At 41.0% G+C, this 21,834-nt stretch overlaps 1 protein-coding gene across 7 annotated transcripts in view; it reads right to left on the bottom strand.

Annotated features, from left to right (window-relative positions):
• Nucleotides 1-21,834, bottom strand: part of LOC146456038 (uncharacterized) — a 145,564-nt gene that overhangs the window by 40,785 nt on the left and 82,945 nt on the right. For all 7 annotated transcript variants that reach the window (XM_085093599.1, XM_085093602.1, XM_085093604.1 and 4 more), the window contains 20 exons: nucleotides 20,810-20,950; nucleotides 19,911-20,228; nucleotides 19,264-19,593; nucleotides 18,135-18,473; nucleotides 17,502-17,657; nucleotides 16,467-16,622; nucleotides 14,484-14,816; nucleotides 13,755-14,087; nucleotides 12,805-13,155; nucleotides 11,874-12,194; nucleotides 10,453-10,779; nucleotides 9,371-9,703; nucleotides 8,052-8,384; nucleotides 6,947-7,276; nucleotides 5,949-6,287; nucleotides 4,710-5,360; nucleotides 3,034-3,610; nucleotides 2,366-2,657; nucleotides 1,309-1,756; nucleotides 232-885 (listed from right to left, as the gene is read on the bottom strand). In XM_085093599.1, the coding sequence (XP_084949725.1) occupies nucleotides 232-885; nucleotides 1,309-1,756; nucleotides 2,366-2,657; nucleotides 3,034-3,610; nucleotides 4,710-5,360; nucleotides 5,949-6,287; nucleotides 6,947-7,276; nucleotides 8,052-8,384; nucleotides 9,371-9,703; nucleotides 10,453-10,779; nucleotides 11,874-12,194; nucleotides 12,805-13,155; nucleotides 13,755-14,087; nucleotides 14,484-14,816; nucleotides 16,467-16,622; nucleotides 17,502-17,657; nucleotides 18,135-18,473; nucleotides 19,264-19,593; nucleotides 19,911-20,228; nucleotides 20,810-20,950 (7,062 nt within the window). The remainder of the gene's footprint in view (nucleotides 1-231; nucleotides 886-1,308; nucleotides 1,757-2,365; nucleotides 2,658-3,033; nucleotides 3,611-4,709; nucleotides 5,361-5,948; nucleotides 6,288-6,946; nucleotides 7,277-8,051; nucleotides 8,385-9,370; nucleotides 9,704-10,452; nucleotides 10,780-11,873; nucleotides 12,195-12,804; nucleotides 13,156-13,754; nucleotides 14,088-14,483; nucleotides 14,817-16,466; nucleotides 16,623-17,501; nucleotides 17,658-18,134; nucleotides 18,474-19,263; nucleotides 19,594-19,910; nucleotides 20,229-20,809; nucleotides 20,951-21,834) is intronic.

Below are 21,834 nucleotides of genomic sequence, written 5' to 3'. Positions count from 1 at the left end.
AATACGACGAGGTATAGGATAGGCGTTGAAAAACCTTTTGAATTGCCAAAATAAAAACAAAGGTCAAAATTCAGAAAGTTGGCTCTTTCAAACACAATGCCAAACCTTGCATTATTTTTATGTTTCTAACATTTGAGTCTGTGGCAAAATTTCCTAAGTGTGGCCACTCAAGTGAAAACTACAACTGCTGTTCAATGGCGAGATTTTGTTGAGTTGTTTTGAGTCAGTTACCTTAGTGTTGTTGAGTTCCTGCTTGGCTTTGTCGATGTCTGATCCAATCGTCTCCACCGGAACAACAGCGTCTTCCGCCCATGCGTACAAAGCACGAACCGGTCTCTGAGCCTTCTGATACTCAGCGGCAATCTCCTTGACATTGTTGACGTGATCCAGTCTGTCCTTCAAACGCAATGCAACACTCTCCCACAACTTGGTAATGTACTGCAATTGGGCTTCTACAAGGTACACATCATCCGGCTCGCTATTGATAACCTCCACAGCGATCTCTTTCACGGCCTCGTAGTCGGGTTTATGGTCGTTGAAATCTTTATCCAATGCCTCGACCTTCTCGAGCTGTTTAGCGATCATTTTCGTCTCGCACGAGACGGGACTCAACGAAGAAAGTTTGCTTTCCAAGTCAGTTAGCCACGTAACAAAGTCTTCTACCTTCTCATGGTAGTTGTATAGCTTCGGAGCTTGCTCGTCAATTTCAGTCTGTCGCTCATCAACTCTCTCTTTCACATCTACCCACTTAGCTTTCATATCTTCGAAACGCGTTTCAAACGCGCTGCGGTCCGGGCCAGGTTCAGCGTTCGCCAAGACGCTTTCCACTCGAGAAATAAGCTCGTCAGAAAGCTTGTCCAAGTCATTGACATCGTCTTTCATAACCTAAAACATAAATATGAAGAACAATTTCAAGCAATCAATGGTACCAAATTCCCTGCTAGCTCAAAAAGTCGATTAAGGTGAATGAGCCTTGCATGACTACGCCTAAACAGAGACTCGTGGAACAATCGCTGAAACTGTTCAATCCAAAGCTGACTTCTAACTGCAAGTTGCAACACCAAGAAACATTTGAATGTAATTTTAATTCCCAGAGAGATCCTTTGTCTTGTTTTTGCTTGTTTTTCTACCACTTTAAACCGTTATTTTGAGGCTCATATAAGACTTAGGTCTTAAGCCAACTAGGAAAGTTGCGTGAATCCGTGAAAAGCGTGGTAAAGTGTAACAAATGGCGCTAAACAGCGAGACAAAATCACGGAACATAGCGTGACTTAAACCTCTAAAAGGCTATCATAAAGAGAAATATACCTCAAATTGCCTCTCCTGTTCCTTCAGTGTATCTTTCACCACAGACACTGGACGCATGCCGGCAAGCTGCTCTTCGATTCTGCTCAAGTCGTCGATAAACTCCGCGAAAGTAACCTCAACATTCTGGCTGTCGATGACTGCGCTTTGAAGGCGAGAATGTCGCTGATCCACTTTAGCTGCTAATCGATCTATCTTGGCCTGGCAGCCGCTTAAGATAGTCACTACCTCAATCACCATGTCTTCATCCTCCTTACTGTGTTCCATCATCCATTCGCCCTCCGTTTGAGCGCTTCGCAAAAGGTGTACCTTCTCTTGTATTTCATCCTGTAACTTCTCAGTTTCCTCGAACTGCTGTTTGAGTTTTTCTGGGTCAGTGCTGATTGGTTCTAACCTCTCTACAACCTCATTAATAGTTTGAAACCAGACTTCAAGCTCGTGAATGTTTTCCCTGAATAAATAATGCAAAAGAAAAAAACGTTACGAGGGAGATTATATCACACAACCATGCAGGTTGCAAGAGGTTCCTAAGGGGGTAACTACGATTCGCCTACGTTTTTGAACTGATTGTCCGCTGTGAGGAAACCCTACTAGGAGTGGATTTTACAAACATTACAGTTAGGAGATAGTATTTTGAAAGATCTTGCGTTGGAATATGGGATTTGTTTCTCCCTTCAGCCTTCTTGTATAACCACGTTTATTAACGGTGGTACAGGGAAGAAGTGAAACTGCTCGAACTTGCGACTGAATACAATCAAAAGAACCTTGCATGATAGCTAACTATTTTTTCTTATTTATTTGTTTATTGTCTTTGTATAATAAATTGTAACAACTTTTCGTTCATTGTGACTAGATACCAAACTTTAACGTAATGTGAGGCCCTATTCAATTTTAAGCATGGAAAAAAAAACCCTTTTTTTTCTCGAAGAGAGTACCAGGCGACAATCATCGCCTCGCGTCGAGATTTCGCGCGGAAGCAATTTCTTTTTTTTTGCGCACTCTTGTGTGTTTAGTGAGAGACGTAAGAGACTGCATGTAATCTACTGCCTCAATACAGTACCTGAAGGGCACGAGATGCTGATTGTGTTTGTCCAAATGTGCTTTTCGTTTCTCCAAGTGATCTCTTGTTACACGGAATCGCGTGTTTAAGGTTTCTACTTGGTTTCTGATGTTCGCGGAGTCGGGTGCATCGTCCTCCAGAATATCAAGCAGATCCATTGCAACACTTTGAATCATTTCCAGCTCTTCTTCTTGTTCAGCGAAAGCGTCCAGTATTTCCGTTATCATCTCTAGTTCCTGGGAAATTTTATCGGCGTCCATGAACGATGTTTTGTAGGCGCACAGAACCATACCTTGAATATACGAATAAATAAATAAATTACGGTCAGCCCTGTTCGTCATCCATGTTCATAAAAACTGCCCCTAAAATTCTCCCGTAAATTATGGAGTGATGGCATACATTACCGGTCACCTTCATTAAGTGGACGTGGTAATCGTTAGCAAAGTCTCAGGAAGCTTACATTTTTTAATGGAACTAAACCGTCGCCACAGAAACTATTGGAACATCCAAATAATCTGGTCATGCTAATATAAGATTCTGTCATTCTTTCCGAGTGTTAATCTTCCTGCGCATCAATTCTTCTTCCTTTTACTTCTCTTTTCAACCATTTGAACATGTATTTAACATTTGGTAACTATACGGTCGACATTAACCTTAACACCACTCACCTTGTACAACCAACTCCTCCACCGCGTGAACTCGGTACGTGAAGTTTTCCAAGAGCTGTTTAATTTTCTCCAAGTTGCTCGCCTTCTCCTTCAGAATATTCTCAAGCGCAGCAAAGCGATTTTTCACGTCTTGAACTTGCGAATTCACGATATTAGCGTCTTCCGGGTGGAATTCCAAAAGAGAGCGTGCAAGCTGATCTAACTCGCCGAGAGAGCTCTGCTGCTGATCAAGCTTGCTTTCCATCTCTTTGAGAAGTTCTTCGTACTTCTGAGGACCTTTTCTATCGCAAGGAACATACTTCAAGATAGCTGTGTTCTTTTCAGCGGCAGAGAGCCAAGACAAAATGTTCTGTAGGCTTTCCCCATATTCATGCGCCACAGGCTCAATCTGCTCCAGCAGTGATTTGCGGTCAGAGGCATTCTTTTGCACTGTGTCCCACCTGCTTTGGATTCGCGCCATTTTCTGTTCCACCCTGTCGCGCTCTTTCCCGGGCTCTGCCGACTGAAGGACTTCATCCGCTGACTTTTTAATGGCAATTAGCATAGGCTCATGCTGTTGGACGTCTTCAGAGACAGGCTGAGGAAAATAATAATAATAAAACATTAAACTTAAACTACAGGGGACAACTGTTTAACAATAACGGTGCCTCATAAAGCAGAGGTATTTTTACACAGTTTACGACTATACGGGAGAAGCAGATCTTAGCAAGGACTATTAAAGGGAAGTATCACGGAATTTGGTCATGTATCAAAAGCTCCAAAACGTTTTGTTATCAACAGAAATCTAAAAAAGTGTTGCTCAAATTTTTTGTAAATTATCACCCCAGTGTACTAAGACAACTGATGAGTGTCTCTGGCCGCAGATGGACTGGGTTAAATGGACTGCAACTTGAAAACATTGGGCTAATTGTTTTCAAGTTCTCCCGTTTTCGTTCCCAAAATGCACTAGAGCAGGTCACGAGTTTTTCCTTTGAAGAATTCAGTTGATTTCTTTTTCTTGATGTTCCAGAATTATTTGGTAACTAACTGAAGGTGTTGTCGCACCATTTCCTCAATAAAAGGTCAAAAGCCCCATAATACTTCCCCTTTAAAATCCAGAAAGAAAATTGGGGATAAACACGCATTTTTCAGAGATAATTAAGCAACAGCAATTCCAAAAAGCTTAAAAATACAGAGCAATGTATGGCATTTTTTTCGAAATTGAAGCTTAATTATTTCTGGAGAAGCCGTGGTAACCCCAAGTTTTCTTTTTGGATTTCAATAAATAGCCCTTGCTAAGTTCTTCTTTTCCCGCAGTCAAAAAAGGGCAAAAATACCTTTTGATAAAGAGGCACACCATCTTTAAGAAAATTCAGAGTTCACAGAGGTACCGTCCTCAAAAGCGAACGTAAACTTTGAAACTATTTTAACATATAAATACTGGAAAAAACTCAAAACACATTTCTTAGATCTAAGTAAGTTTTGGGTATCCAAAGAAATTCAAAACTCTTCCGAACCATCTTGAGCTCTATGAATGGAAGTTAATTTTGGCCGGGGAAAAAATTCACCTAAAATCTCCAACTATAAAATGCAGTAATTTTTCCGAGCTTGATCCCGCACCATGATGTTGTCAAACAAGCGAGGTAGAAAAGGCTATAAATTCGAGTTTACCATTGAACACTGTTCTCAAAGCTTACCACGTGATCCTTCTTGAGTTCCCGGATGGAGTCTGTATCTGACGTCACAGCAGGCTGAGAGGACAGCCTGTCCTCCACAGTGTTCAACCAGATGATAAAATCATTGGACGCGGAGTTAAACTCCTTGGACTGCATCAGTGCAGTTTTTAGGGCATTCAGTCGCTCGCTGTTGACAGCTATCAACTCGTCTAGCACTTCTTTTGCCACTCGCACCCTGGCTTTTAACCTCTCTCCCTGCTCAGGTTCACAATCACAGTTAGCATCCAGCCAATTGGCTGCCTCCTGAGCCCTGTCGAGGGAGAACCGATCATCAACAAGACTCGACTGCAGCTTCTCTGCTTCCTGCAGCTGCTCCTGTATCTCCTCTGGCTCGGTGCTGATGGGTGCTTGATTGGACATCTCCTCCTTGACCTTGGGAATGACGCGTTCAACGTGTCCTGTGCTTGTAGTGTACACCACAATGTACTCAACAACTTTGTCCATGAGATCTTCTCTCTCGTGCAGCTTAGTTTCTAGTGCATTGAACTTAAGGTGGACCGCAGCAGCTTTTTCCTGCCATTCAGGTGAGCCTGTCTTCTCTGTGAGCTCCTTTCCGTATTTTTCAAGCTCTTTCAGGTCAGGTCTCCGGTTGTTCAGGAGAACGATGTATTTCTGAAATGAAATGAAATTCTGAAATGAAGGACCAATACTTATCATTATTAAAAATCGAATCATTGTATAATGCAATACCAGGGATTTGATTGGCTTAGCGCCCATGGCATACGAGCCATTATACCATAAAAATTCACACTAACAATGCAACTTTAATTTCAGTGTAATGTAAAATATTTTGAGTAAATCATTACCTTATTCATTTTATCCTTCATTCGTTTCGCCTTAAGCAGAAATTACCTTTAATTCTGCAAATTTTCGAAGAAAAAGGCAATTTCGAATCCCACAGAAAATAATACGTCCAATTTTCTAACCGTTGAATCACTGGCTATAACCAACTCTCCCACCTTAACTTTTGTGAGTAATCACACAACCGAACCTCTTAACAAAGGCTATTTAGTTGCCGCTGTGTGAAGGTTTTCTTTTTTAATGAGTAACAAAGTGGATAAACAGGCGAAAAGGCAAAAAAAAATGTCTTTTTTTTAGGTTAAATGGCTACCAGTAAAAGTTAACCATAAAAAATATTACCAATATGGATATTCTTTTTAACTGGTCAGCTCTGAACCCTGACCTCAAAAATACACCCACCTTAACCTCAGCAAGATCTTGCTTGGCCTTCTTCGGATGCAAAACCAACTCGTACTCAAAAGACACAACCTGCTCGATCTCAGTGAGCGTTTTCTCTGTCACGCGCAGGACAACTTGGTAGCGATAGATCTCTTCCTGGACATTTTCCAGCGTCTGCAGGCGGTCACTAACCTTAGCACACAACTCTTCCCAGCGTTTGTCTACAGAAGCCACCTCTTCCTCCAACACGGACAAGTCAGCTGTTACGTCCTTGCCGCTACACAGGTCTGTGTGGTGAGTAGAAGTGTCTTGGAATGTATCATGCTCAGGATTGTGTAGGAGAATCTCGTGCTGAAGAGTCTGTACACAACAACATGAATAAGTTAAATTATGTCAAAATTAGCGAGGTTTCTGGTGGATTTCATGAAAGCGCTCGAGTAAATGACGAAGTGATGCGCTCAAGAGTAAAGACCACCACGCTCATTTATCCATATTAACGCAGAGAGGTCGCTTTGATTTACTTTGCAGAGGAGCCAATCTGGCAGTGTAGAAAATAAAACGTCTTTCTTTTTTTTTAGGAAACAGAAAATCTGCTTTTATAAGGACAGAAAAAAAAGACAAGATAAGAACTTTATTTTACGTGGCACTCCACTTAGCTAAAAGCTACTTTACAGGAAGCCCACAAATAAACAGATAAAATTACAAAAACAAAAAGAAAACAAGAAAGGTTTGATAAATACAATTTACTTCATCATATTTAAGAAAAGATTTAAGATGTAAATTTCTTCAAGAAAATTAACGATAATAAAACAGCATAGTCGTCGAAACGTCATGCTATTTTATGTAAATTTCTACCGGCAAAATGTCTAAGCAGCATGTTCCCCAAAAGTTAACGAAACGTTAACGTTCAACTGGCAGTGTCCCACACTTTAACACCGCTATATACCTTTACGTACAAACTTGAGACGTTTACGCTAAGAACGTTGTGGAGCTATAATAAAATCGGCCAGCAAACCCACCTCCAATAGCTCAAGTTGTTGGGCGGCGCTCTCTTCATCTTCCGGGATCTTCTCGCAATCTTTTAACCGCTCCTCTGATTCAGAAAGCCAGGTAGTGAAAGGTTCCGAGCAGTCAAGATATTTGCTGGCAGAAGGTTCTACTTCTTGAAGTTTCTCGCTGCGCTCCTTGATCTTATCAGAGAGTTCGCTCCATCGTGTATCCAAGTCTTTGAGCCTTTGTTCTAATTTGTCCTTCTCTCGCCCCGGTTTCATGGTTTCTAGCAGATCTTCTCCTTTTTGCAGGACGTGTTCGTGGATTGGCTTGTGCTGATCAAAATCTTTTTCAAGTACCTACAGAGACAATAGCCATAAGGACATGACATTAAACCACAAATGAGCGCATTAGGTTTGTCATGAGACTACGTCTTCTGCGACGACTTTCCGATGCATTTTTTCTCTTGAAATGTGAACACGCCGCGCGTTTCAACTGTTCTAAAATCGTGCAAAAAAAGTCACATTAAAAATCGTCCTATATAAGCAGTAACAAAATGATCTCCATTAGAAATAGTGAAAAATAGTTGCGCTTCACTGTTTATTCCGACGTTTTCAAGCCAGTTACTCCTTTACAATCTTAAACAGAAAGCCTCAGTATAAAACGAGCCTGACTTGGGAAATCTTCCCTTCAGTCGTCAAACAACCATAACAGAGCAAACAATTGTCAAACAAGATCGGCGTTTTCTACGCCTATGTTTAATTTTCGATTGAAGCATATTTAATTCAGAGGACGCCCGAGTCAACTACGTGCTACGACCGAAATAAATTTCAAGCCGCAAACAAGTGAGATGAAGGAGCCCCATTATCAACGTGCAAATTCTCCTAACCGATCTCCATCTATTTCTTACGCTGCCTATTGAGAGAATTTGTTAACCATCAAGGCATTTCATCGATGGTCGAAATTACCTTTTTTATTTTTTCAAGGCATGTACGTTTGATGTAATGAATGAGGTGCAGGTCACTACTGAGGCTTTAAGGGTTGAGCGGTAGATAAGGAAATGCATGACCTTTTGTCCTAGCCAGAAACTGTTAAGTAGTAATAACGAGATGATCGCATTAAAAGGTAACTAACCTGCAGCTTGTCCTGTTGATCAACTATCACCTTGTGCCTGGCAGACAGGGGTCCCTGTATGTTCAGCAGATTCTCAGCAGCCGTCAGCCAGCTACTAAGTTCATCCACAGACTCCCTTAGCTCCTGACTCTGCAGCAGTGCAGTCTGTAGCTCGGACTGCCGCGCGTTTAGAGCAGAGACCAGCTCATTCAACGGTGTCTCAACTTTTTCGACCTGTTCATCAAGGTCCTTGTCGATGGATGGATCTTCACTGCTGAGTTCCTTGATTTTATCAGCTAAACTCTTGGCATTCTCCAGTGATGCTACGTTCTGTTGCACTTCCTCTCTCACATCCTGTAGGTGACAACAAAACCTTTGGTCAACGAATGATGTAAACAGTTATGCATGCACAACTCTATGTGTACTTTACTTTAATAGATACTGCTGTTATCGTAAATGTTCAATCTCTTAAAGATCTTGTTCCAGTCGGACCCCTTTTTGTGTCGATGCCTACCTAGGCCAGTTTTCTTGAAAGCGATTCATGCTAAAGTAAACTGAGAGATACCATTCTGTCGTTGAAAATTTCTCAGTTATTAGTTGTTAGTTGACTGTTCTTAAAGTCCAGGGCCGGGTTGTTCGAAAGCCGACTAACGCTAATCCCCGATTTAAAGTTAACCGAGGTTTGTATCTCGCTCGTTTAAAAGCTGACTTTGAGCTAAAGGTAAAGAAAAGTTAAGTCAAAACTGAAGAGCAACAATCTTTCGGAAAAATGTTTATTGATTAATAATTAAATTTGAATCAAAATTCACGTCAAGCCAGGATTAGGTTAATCGGGCTTTGAACAACTGGGCCCAGAACTTTTACCATATATGTTATTACAGCTGCGTTCTTTACTAATTGCAGACAAATCCGAAACTTTCGATTTGAATTGAAACGGACCATGAAATTTTCCACAGTTCTATCCGGAATTTTCGGGGTACCTCAAGAGCTAATCCTCTTTTTTCCGTTCGGAACGGTAAAAAAAGTCGGGAAATTCCATATCTTCCATATTTTCCGTTTCCAGTACCCTATTAGGGACAATCACGCGTCACCGTAGAATGAAAATCTCGGATGGACTGCTGTTTTAACAAACAGCTCACAATTTTTCAACAGTGATCTCAGGTCCGTTTTTCTTTCAAATGGTACACACCCTGGATCACTGAAACGCTGCTGGTAGGCTACCATTATGCAGCTTGATGTAAATTCAGCCTTGTAAATCTTGGGACAAAAGGACAACGCGCAAATTGCCAAGCAGCTATCATCGCTAAAAGAGAAAAAAGTAGAAAAAGAGGAAAATGAACCTGTAATTTGTCCAACTCCTTCCTAATCTCTTCCGGTTCACCGCCCGCAAGCTCCAATGCCTTGACATGTTCTGCTCCCTCGGGGAGCCATTTATCCACCTGTTCTATCAACTCCAGGAACTCTCCATACATCTGCAGGCTTTTCGCCACCTTGGATCGGCGCTTCCGGAGACTGGAACTGAGGTCACGCTGTCTGTGCTTGACTTTGGCCACTTCCGTTTGCACCTCGGTCCCAGGCTCCGATTGAATGTCCATGACCCGGAGTAGCTTTTGACTGGATTTCCTTATGAGACGAACTTGTTTATTGCTTTCCTCCATTTCTTTGATCATAGTCTGTTAGCGAAGGAAAAAAAAGGTGGCTTTAAAACAAGCACTTTATATCCCACTCAGTAAAAAAGAGTGCAAAGTTGCAAATAACAGTCGGCTATCCGACAATGTCCGACTAAAATTGGCTCGTGTCCGATGAAATCTCACTGTGGTCGGACGTTGTGTCTGGACAGATTTAGGTTGCGTTCGATTGACCTTAAGCGGAATAGCTGTTAGATTTCTCTTTTTAGGTAATTTGGGAAGACCTTTCTCCAAACTTTCACTGACACATGATAATTTAAGAGCTGTCTCATACTCCAGTAACTCCTAAAACCTCTTATGAGGGATTTCTTGTCATCGTCGTATGTATTCCTATTCCGGAATAGGGTCAATCGAACGCACCCTTAATACAACGACTAGCATTTTGCCGATAAATATAATAACCTAATTGAACTTTTGCACCATAATTAAAGAAAAATACTACTGGTCCGACTACATTTTTGTTTTCTCCGAGCAAAATGGTGACATGTTCGGACGTATGTCCTTTCAAGAATGAAAAATCATCTTCAGTCCTGAAGTATGTTACTCTTTTTCAATGTCGATAGGTGAAAATATTGTTCTACAAGACTTCTACATACTTTCCATGAGCTCAACATATCGAGTTCCATTGATCTTAGCAGAAAAAGATGCAAAAATTCAAAGTAGAGGACGCGACATCTGAACTACTGAGCTTCCTTGAGCTAACCCTTTACGCTTGAGTGTACAGATTCACTTACATCCACTTTGCCGAGCTCGTCTTCACCCTTGTTCAAGTCCACCGGCGCCTGGGCCTCAACAGAGCTTTCCACAGCAGAGAACACCTCCTGTACCGGCTCCAGCTGGGACTTGTATGCCTGCAGATGCTCCAAAGCGCTTCTCAGGTCCTGTTCACGCGCTCGAAGTTTGTCTAACACGCCCAACATTGGCGTTTGAACTTCACTCAGGCCTCTGTTTACTTCACTGGTGGCTTTAAGGTCGTCCTTCTTCTCAGAGCAAATGGTTGCAGCAGCTACTTCGGCGGTTGATAGTACGGCAAGCTGGGAATTTGCTTCCTGTTGAAGTTCCTGTTAACAGCAACAGTAATTGTATAAAATTCACTTCAAGAGTTCGGCTTGACAACCGGTTGAATTCTACAAGTTAATAAGTCAGGTACACTTGTGTCGTTTGGATTTCAACGTACAATTTTTAGGAAATGACAGCACATTTCATGTCGGAACAAGACATGCTTCGATCAGTTATTAGCTTAATTTATAGTTTACATTTAATTAAGGACGGTGCCTACTATTGTTACTGCGCATACGTTCTGCGCATCTCGAGAAACTCGGATTTCCTATGGGTGGTGCCTGCTAATACAGGAATATTTTTGCGCAGTTTAAAACTATACGGAGCTTTTGGTATCTTGAAAGAAAATTGGGGGTAACCATGCATTTTTCAGAGATAATTAAGCTTCAATTTAGGAGAAAATCCCATACATTGCTTTATATTTTGGCACTTTATAGAGATATTATTGCTTAATTATCTCTGAACAAAAGCGTGGCTACCCCCAATTTTCGTTTTGGATTCCAATAGGCCTTGCTAAGATCTGCTTTTCCCGCATAGTTATAAACCGCACAAAAATACTTCAGTATTAGTAGGCACTGTCTTTAAACATCTAGAATAATCTGAAAAATGTCGTACATCGTGTTCCGCTAATAGGCCATTTCCGAGTTGCTTTGAACCTCATTATGAAAGCGAGGCTAAGTGCAAAGATTTCATTACGAAAATTAGTTCATTCACATGCAAACAAAACTTATTTTCATATGAAAATGTTTTGCACTTAGCTTCGCTTTCATAATGAGGTTCACTGCAACTCGGAAATGGCCTATTATTTTTGCAATTTTACATCACGCGAGTGCCAAATTCCAGGGCAAGGAAAAAAGAACCTTGCATATTCCCTAAAGAAAAATCTGTTTTGAACAAACATTCTTTTGATATTGCTTCAATTAATTCTCTATTAGTTTAGGTATATTTTGTCACGTCTGTTAGCGCCTTTTGTTCTCTTTCATAATCATTGCTAGTTTCACTAAAGTCCCCTTGGTGATATAGAAGCTGTTCTAATATAAACAGGATGTTTAAAATGTAAATTTAGCAAATATTTGATCTTAGTCATCCGTCTCACCTTCACTTCTGCCAGCTGTTTGTTAATGACTTCTGCGTCGTTGTGAATAGGATCCAGGCTATCAATTCTTTCATGCACATTACCCAGGTAGTCTCTCAGCTCTCCTGTAGCTGTATCGAATGCTGTTATCTCGTTCACGATTCTTTCCAGTTTCTTCTCTTGCTCATTCGCCTCCTTACGCAGTGAACTACACCGCTGATCGAGCGCAGACACACGCTGTTTGATGGGCATGAGGTCGAGGTAATCCTTGTCTTCTTCTTTGACCTGATCGCTCACTGACATCAGCTGTGATTCTAAGCTGTTGATTTCTTCTTGAACTGCCTGTAATATAAATGAACAATAAAAATAGTCAGCACTGCATACCAGCTGCTATTTAGCAACATTTGACTATCAACCAGTAAACAAGTGAAAAAAGAAAAAACGCGTTCGCTTTGAATGCGCCCAAGGAGTTCTGAAAGATATTTTTGGAATAAGCGCGACCTTACGCACGCCCTGATAGGTGAAAAAACAAAAATGATATTTCACCAATCAACGCAACTCTGTCGGAACAAAGAAACCTATCTTGAATGCTATTTCGTAAAAGAAATATCAAACTTTTTGGACACAGAAGAACTAAGAAATTGTGGAAACATTGATCGCCATTGGATCGTTTTAATTCTCTCAGTTATGGAAACATAAAAATCGTTTTCTAATCCATAATATAAATAACAGAATGCTAATAACAGTGACGTTTGTTTTTTTGTTTGTTTGTTGTTGTTTTTTTCTCATGTAGTTATCTAGATATCATCTAGTGATAGACTGATTTAGTGGCAGAATCTACATCCGTGAAAGTACTAAATAGTGAAACACTGCTTCAAGACAAATTCATCAAGACAACTGCCGAACAAACTTACGAGAAGTCAAAGATCATCCGCTTTCCACCAAACTTTACCTTAACACTTTCCAGCTTTTTCTTGCCAACTTCCGCGTTAACTCCTTCAAATTCGCATTCCTCCAGCCGTCGTTCTACTCTGTGCAGCTCATTCTCAATAGGCAGAAGCAAGCTCCGGTATTTCTTCACCACATGTTCAGCATCCGACACTTGGCTTCGCCTTTCAAGGTAAAACTGATTTACCTTGCTCCACCTGTCAATCATGTCTTTGACGTCACTCTGTATCAGTGGCGCGCCTTCAGTAACAGACAGGTCTTGACAGCTTTCCAGCAGATCATCAGAGCTGTCCACCAGCGAGCGGTAGATTGGACGGTGGCCCTCGATATCCTCTTGTACACACTGCTGTAGGTACTGTTAATTGAAGCAAGAACTATTAGAGGGTTTCCTTTGAACCGCAGAAAGCAATAGCGAGCCCGCTTTCATTTCGGGGAAGAACAGTGGCCAAGAGATTTAGGTATTAAACCTTAGAACGATACGTCCATGACTCGCATTCATGGAGCAATTTTTAATAGGATAAGATGGGTCCTAACTGGGTATTATTTGTTCACCTCCTTCTAAAATTTATTTGCCCCTCCCTTCCCCCTTGTTCTTCTTTATGAATGGAAAACGAGACTGTGATACAGATAGCATTTTTTGCATTGATTGAAACCTCTGTGAGATACAATAGAAGAAAGGATGTACGAAAGAAAAACATAGCTTTTAAGTTTACTGCCTCCTTAAAAAGAGTTACAAAGGATTCATGTTATCTTAGGAGTGTTTCATCAACCACCAGTCTCTACTGTCGAACCCTTTTTACTGTACACCAGACTGGGGGCTTCCGGCACTGCCCATCCTGGCAGCATACAGGTCACAGGTCACATTTCAACCTTGACCTACTGTAGCACGCCACGAGTTTACCCGTAGCTCCGTGGTTTGAGCATCCAACCCATGTATTGTTATGCCAGACCCACCTTAACAAACGTCTGTTCCCTGGTCAACGAATGCTTTTCACAAACAATCGTTTGGCGGCAATCTGCAACCATTTGTTCAGTTTCTGCTAGCCACGGCAGGAAGTCACTTGTTGATTCTGAGTATTTCTGAGCCAGCGGTACGATTTCTTCAAGCTTTTCTTGTCTTTCTACGGTGCTGTAATACACTTCCGTCCAGCGGCTCTCAAGGTCATCCAGGTCTTTTTGAAGAGCTTCACGGTTGGGGCCGGGATCAGCCTTTTCTAAGACTTCACGGCCATGTTTGAGAAGCTCGTTGAAGACAACCTCTCTGAACGAGATGTCCAGGTGGAGACTCTGCAAACGACAAAAACAACATTAAAACAAGTCTTAGTTTAAATATTTTGAAAGTTAGAAAGTAGCAAGAGACTATCTAGGAAAGAACGAGTCTATTCCCTTTTGGTGCTAAAAAAAAACAGAAACAAAAACAAAATCGAGTCAAGGTTTTGCGCTGTCCTTCAACCTGTTCTGGGTCAAATATGGCATTCACAAAATATCATCAAAACAACCAGTTTTAGACTAGACATGTTTCTTAAAATATTGGCGACGTTTAATGATTTTGCGCAGTTCACACACACATGCAAACTTTAATCGTCTTAGAATAATACCACGACAAAGACTGGAGAGGAAAACATTTTCATGAAGTTGTAAGTAAGTGCTTTTGGCCAAAACACTCAAAATTACTAAACGCACCTCATGGTCTTCCTTCTGCTGAAGAGCTTCCTCGTAAATAGCACTGATGGGCGGTAGCTGGGCGATATTTCTTTCATACTCATTCAACTGATCTTGTGCTTCTCTCAGCGACAGTTGGAAATCTTGACTCTGAATGACAAAGTTCTGCAGACGAGCTTGTCGCTGCAGCACTTTTGAGTGAAGCTTTTCAAATGGCTCTTCTACGGTGCAAAACTTGTCCCTGACCTCTGCAACAAGAGCGGGGTCGTCCTTTTCTCTTTCGGCGAGGTAGTGCATGATTTCTTCAAGTACTTCAAGCTTTGTGCGATAACTTTGGAATTCTTCATTTAGATCCTACAAGACGACGATAAAAGTTACAACAAACTCTGCAACATTTCCGGTCAATTATTGGGAGAAAACAAAGAGTATTGAGTAGTCGTTTCCATTACTGAACGAGCGAACGATTAAAAGCAGTAAACCTCTACTATCTAAATCTAGAATCTAGAAGAGATTAGTCACTTTTGACCGGTTCATTAGCATCATCCAAAAATACAAATTAGTTCATCCAATGCTAAAAACTACTACTACTAAAACAAAAGTGAACACAATCATCGCTATAAATACAGTGGACGAAAATAAAAGATAATCCTTGAAGAACATTGTAAATCGCATCTCATGTTGCTAGAAGTGCCACACCGAAAAGCTTGCCGATTAAGCTACCAACCATGAATCCACAACAATTACCGTACGAGAAAGCCGACTCAAATTTTTTATCACCAAACTATAAACCTTAACCATTTTAAGGTAAAACCAAAATAATTTTATTGGTTGTTAATCAAAAAAAGAAGCATTACCAAATTAACTCAAAATCACACTCGTCCGACGAGCAAATATTTTCAGCACAGTATTGGAAAAACATCTTACATCACGATTTGTTTTTGTTTGGTTTTTTCTCAGCAATTAAACTCATTTCAACCAAAGTCAATTAAGATCACGCTTCTGTAAAGGCGCCAAGTACACGGTTTTTAATGGTCATGTGTGTCGTTAATTTTATTAAAAAAAAATTGTTTATCAGGGCATCTTCTAAAATAGAGTGCCCTTGCTTTCTCAACAAGACAAATACCAAAATGAGGAATTTTTTACAGACACCAAGGAAACAAATGGGAAAAGAAGTCGCATGAACTGTATTCCATTCGATATAGTGTCTGCGAACTTCCCACTACAATATTTGAAAGCACTTCAAGTCCTTATATATTGTAGTCAATAGACCAGTGCCCCGTATTATACTGACTTCAAACGTTTTATCGCGAGAATGTAGAAACCACGAAAAAAAATGTCCCAAATAGTTTGCTATAAATTTTCAAAGCTCAAACCGCAGGATATGGACACAAACACCAAGTGGCTATTTGGACGGAAATAACTCGTCTTCTATTTTTCAATCTACATTTACTTCCTTGTTTAATCCCTTGCGCCCCAATGTCAACGTGTATATTGTATTCACAGTTCTCTCTACGTTTTCTATTGTATTCGTTGGGAGAATTTGTCAAAAATGAAAACATTTCGTCTTTGGTGATTAGTTCCTTAATTCTCGTGACCTAAACATTTGATTAAGTAGTGATGTTGTCAGGATAGTTTAAACATTGGTCACTATTGGTTAAGTGTTCACAGTCGATTTTGTAGCCGCACAGTAAACCCGGTTTAAATACTCATAAACCACAGTACCTAACAGGTATTTCATATAAGATGGTGGGTGAATCCTACATTGAAACCACGCAATAAAAAAATACTCAAGTAATTTCCTGTTGTTTAGGTAATTTATGCTGAAAGCACTAAGTCTGTGGATAAAATCCTAAAGAATAATTATTCAGTTGAAAGCTATTGAGTCGTTCTTTCCTTTGGAGCTGATTGTTACTCTGTACAGAGTACTAAACAGTCCTGACTTTTACAGCAGTAGATGAAATCTTTGAGCTACTGTTGGGGCGCAAATTGTTGAACTTTCCTTACCTTAGTGTTGGCCAGTTGTGATTTCGCCTTCTCGCTGTCCTCGCTGACTGGTGATAGCCGACTGATCTTTTCAGACATTTGCTCGAGCCAAACCTCCACTTCATGATGGATCTCCATAAACATAATCACCTTTTCAACGTGCTTTGTTAATCGAACCTATTAAACATTTGTAAATACTTAGTAGCCGACATTGACGTCAAAGTAATGATTGCCATCAATTGTTGGTAAACGACGTTAAAACATTAATGAAAAGTTTTAAGCTGACATAAACATTCCAACGTCATTGCTAACATCCATGGTCTGAAAATGAATCTCGAGGCCGGTCGAGACGTCTGCGTTGCTCACACAAAAAAAGAAGTTATATTTTTAACAACTTTCGATTCAATATAACAATGCAATACCAGCTTTGTGTCACTTACTCCCTAAAAAAACACAATCTCGTCAAAGTCTCTCGTACAGCCTATTTTACAACAGAAACTAAGCGATTTCTTTTAAAATCGCGAAGTATTCTACGTTTTAGTTTCTACCCCAGTTGAATCCTAAACGATTACGACAACGAATAAGCTTAAGGAACACTACTACCCTCTAACCTTAAGCGCCAAGGAATTTTTTTCCCGCTCTCTTGATTTCTTAAGTTCCTTCTTGTTATAAAATGGACTCTTAAAAAGGCCTCATGAACACACGCGATAACAAAAAAAATGTTTGCATCAGAACACTGTCTTCGAAAACGCTAACCAAAGTGAAAACTACCGACAGTCTTGTTAAGGGGTAAGTAGTCTGGCGCGACAAATTGTTGTCTTTTCCAAACACCACATAAAGACCTCTTTGTTGTTTCCACCGTCAACAGAAAAGGCGACAAAAAGTAGTTTTTCAAATCAAGACACGTAACTATGCTTGTGGATGGCGCCTGAGAAAGCGAGCGAAAAAACGAAGCGTTACGTGTTCATTGTAGAATTGCCTATGTCACTAATCCGCCGTCTCATTCGAATAAAAGGAAACCAAAAGATTGCTGTACTCAAGCCGACAGTTCCTCACCTTCTGTCGCTTCAGCTTATTAACATTCAAGTCATATTTCTGAGACACGGTGGCCACTTCCTCAGCCAAGTCTGCAGCCTGTTCAACTCGAGGAGGGCCCGACATTTCTACCACCTCAAGGTCAGCTTTCTGTTCTTCAAGAGTGCCGATTAGTTCCTGTAATTCACGGAAAGGTTCTGAGTTATCTCGGTGATAGTCAATACCGCTTTCACAATTTCCCTTTTAAAGTAACATAACTAAATTCTGGTTCTTTTGGTAAGAGCACTTTAACGTCTGTAAAATAAATAATTATTTTGAAAGTTACGTCTTGGACATGGTGTAGATTAGTCCAAATTTACGGTAATGGTTTCCACTCGCTTTTCCAACGCTAAGAAAAGGAACAAAATTTATGTACACATACACAGACAGCTGTGTTACACAACAGAACCTTACACACTCGGAAGAACTCGAACCTTCTATAAAACCCAAGGGATTTAGAGGCATCCGTAAAATAAACTTTACTATGCTACCAAACTCAACATTCTAAACGCCATTTACAATCAAATTTCATCGAGCAAATCACGTAAGACAAACTACAGATACTGCTTTGCTCCATCGACTTACCACGTTACCAAATATAAAACTTCCACATACCTCAACTCTGCTTAATTCTTCTTTGCCTTTCTCCGCATCCAACCCGATCGCGGGCTCAGACTCCAGATAGCTCTCAACCTCAACAAACGTCTGCTGTGCGGGCTCCAAAGCCTTCTGGTATAGCCCCATGCTCTGTTCTGCCACTCGGTTCTGCTTCTCCATATCAAAGTTTACTCTGCACAGCCGATCATAGCGTACATTGACATCTTGGACTTCATCTAAGATGTGCGAGGTGTCTACGCTGAGAGAGTTCTCCTGGCAGAAGTCAATCAAGGCTTTTGAAGCCATGTTGACTAGTTGATGAACTCCTCTGTGACCTTCCACTCCTTCTACGAACGCCTAAAATACAGTTGTGGAAAAGAAATGAGAAATAATGATACCAAGAATTTATCTGCAGTCAACTGCCCAAAACTCTAAAACAAGACCGTCACTACTTGTATGTACTTGTTCAAGCACAAACACGCATGCGAGCTGGCTCATATTTATCACCGTTTGCCCAACCAAAACGAGTTGGTCTCACTTGAGGCTGCCCCAAAGCGGTTCCTTCAAAATCTGCGTCTCAGTAACATGCGTCCGTTTGATGATGCACCAAAGGTATTCTGTGTATTGGGGATAGACCTTTTTCATAAATGGCGGCCGATAAATAATTCTTTTGTTTTCATGAAAATTAGCCTTCCTAGCCTCGTTAGCATGTCCAAAATTCAATAGTATTAGGTTAATGAGGTTAGTAGGGCTAATTAAAATATATTGAAAAGAACAATAAATTGGCCGCCATTTATGAAAAAGGCCTATAGCTTGTGAAGAATAACGAATCCTAATGCCAGGACTTAAGACACTTGTATACACACATCCACCCTAAACCTTTTAAAACATCCAGCCTTCCGCCCCAGTACTCCTCTCGAGTCACTACTTTAGTAAAAAGAAAGCGAACTCCACCAATCATATTGCATGTGTATAGCAAGAAAAAATAGTTTCAAATATTGCCCACATAGACTGAATAACTTTATTATTAGACGTGCTGCTTTTCAGACATGATGCGATATCAGCTTCATTAACTCCATATCTTAACCAAGCTGTTTACAAGTAAATCCGCCATGTTTAACAACACAACACAACGTCCGCGTATTACCTGGGACTCAGTTTTGTGCTGAGCAGCGCTCTGTTCGTCACGTGGCACTTTTTTCAGCGACTCCATTTTTTCCTCAGCGCCATCCAAATAAGGCAAGAACGCATGCAAGGCATCGTGGTACTGCTCTGCTAGGGGCTGGATCGAGTCCAGAGTGTCTTTTCGCTCGGTGCTTTTCTCGGTGACGGTAGAAACGCGCCGGATAATGTCTGCTAACTTAAACTTCAGCACATCACGATCAGGCCCGTAAGGCATGGATTCAAGCATTTTGTGACCTTCGCTTTCAACTTGTTGAATCACTGGTTGTTGGCTTGCTACCTCTTTACACAAAACCTGCCAAAAATAAGCACTCTGTCAACAATTTTATTCATAAAAGACGCCCTCAATGATTTTAAACACTCCTGTTGGAAATCTCCGATCCCGCATCCCATCAGCAGCCAGACCTCAGAAGTGAAATGTGGTTCTAATATCAATTCCTAGCACACACCCTGTAGGCTTTCTCAAAATCCTAGCGTTGAACTTGTAACAAATCAAATCGAATCACACATCAGTTCATAGCTAACGAAAAGGATAACTATGATTAAATAGAAACGGCCAAACAAACAGCGTGGAGGTAATTATACTACATGTGACAATCAATCGCAACTGACCTCTTGGTCATTTTTCTGTCTGTTAACTTTGACAGGTTCCAATGCAATGGGATCTTGCCGGCTTAGCGTCCGCTCCATCTCCATCAGCCAGCGTAGGAAGTCAGAAAGTGAAGTGTCTAGCGACTGGGTCTGCACAAGTTTCATCTGAAGCTGTCCTTCCCGCTCCACCACAGCAGCAAACAGGATCTCAAACGCCTGCTGCAACGGATCCAGCCGAGTGGCTACCAGCTCCTCCCCACATCCTTCAACCAACCTGCGACCGCAGTCTTCGGCGGACAGCAGCAGCGGCTTGTTTTTCTCCAGTACTGCATGTAAGTCCTGCAACGACATTTTATTTACGATAAGCTTGGTCCTATTGAAATGCTCATTAATAGATGAAGATAACAGCTCGGCAACACGAGTGCTCGACGATGAAAATTTACATAGGAAGAGTTGAAAAGAAACAGCATAAGCATTTAATTGTCCAGTCCAATTATACCATCAAGATTTGAAACTCGAGAAATCAGCTCATAACTGGTGCTTAGACTAAACCACTTAATATAACTAGTGTACCACATTTCGCCTTCTGCACGCCTATGCTAAGGACATATACTTCATTTCCACGACTTCACCTCTACGGGTTTATTGTGAATTCACAAAATGACCAGCTCCCAGTTGGCTTGATAGCTCAGTTGGTAAAGCACTACACCGGTATCGCAGAGGTCATGGGTTTGAATCCCGTTCAAGACTTCCCATTCAAAATTTGTTTTTCGCATCTGCTAAAGTTGCGTAAATAACTGCGAAGGCCACTCATTGCCTCCGCAGTTCAAAATATACGAATTTCATATAATTCACTTCCATATGCTTAGCGCATTCGTCATTTCTACTCTCTATAAAAAACCGATAAATAAGTGACTTACTTCTGCTTCTGTTAGCTGTTTCTTGATTTCAACAGGCTCCGAGGCAACTGGCTCAAACTGTTGAACAGCACTCGTTACTGAAGGCAGCCATGATTCAAATTCAAATACAGCATCCTGGAACTCTTCTGCGTTTGCGATCATCTGGAATCCAGAAAGCCAGTGAGTAAGCAGAGAGGTTTATCACTGTTATTCATGACTCGAAATACTCTACAAAGTTTCCAGACCTAACCAACCACGAAGAAAGCAACGCCAACAAAAAACGTCACTTGAAATACGAGTCTACGTTTCTTGAAATCCTTCGCAATTATTTCACGTCGTTCAACTTGGAGAATGTCGGTAGCCGAACTATCCTGGAACTCAAAAGGCAGGAATGGCGTTTAAGTTAAGATAGAGAACGAAAAATTCACCGTCGTGTGCTCCTTCTCTGTAAGACTTTGGATTTGGTCATTTCACGTTGCCGTTTCCCGCAAGCCGATGGAATTACCGTGTCTAAATAAAGTTACCAAATTATATCGTATCGTGGGACGGAACAGAACGTTCCAAAGTGTAAAACGCACGTGCCGAGTTCTCCTTATAGTTGAAAACTATTCTTTTCAGACGTTCTCGATGCCGTCGCCGTCGTCAATGCTTAAGGTTCCTATTAACCTTTGAGGAGGGAGGGAGAAGGCCACACACTAAAGTAACTTCCCTTTTACTCGCATCCAAGTACGGTAAAATTGAGCAGCACCGTCTGCCAGTGACAGCTCTCGACCCGTTTCTTTGAAGTCCCGATACTTACTGGGCCTGTAAACTAAAATTCATTTTGTGTACAAGCGTCCTCAAAAGAAATTGACTATTCATTGATTTTGAAAGCTAAATTTTAATTAAAACCTAATAATTGTAAGAACCATTTTGGGCAAATTGGATTAAAAAATTACGACAAACTATCAAAAAACAGATTTGACAAAACTACTAATCTGACCAGTGAGTTATCTGGGCTTTCGAGGAAAAGGCCCTCGGCGTGTGTTGCTCAAAATTCCCAAACA

Source organism: Pavona decussata, unplaced genomic scaffold, assembly GCF_977016875.1.
Source record: "Pavona decussata unplaced genomic scaffold, jaPavDecu1.1 SCAFFOLD_262, whole genome shotgun sequence".
NCBI classification, from domain to species: Eukaryota; Metazoa; Cnidaria; class Anthozoa; order Scleractinia; family Agariciidae; genus Pavona; species Pavona decussata.
The sequence above is the reverse complement of the archived record's forward strand: the minus strand, read 5'-3'. Positions and strand labels throughout refer to the sequence as shown.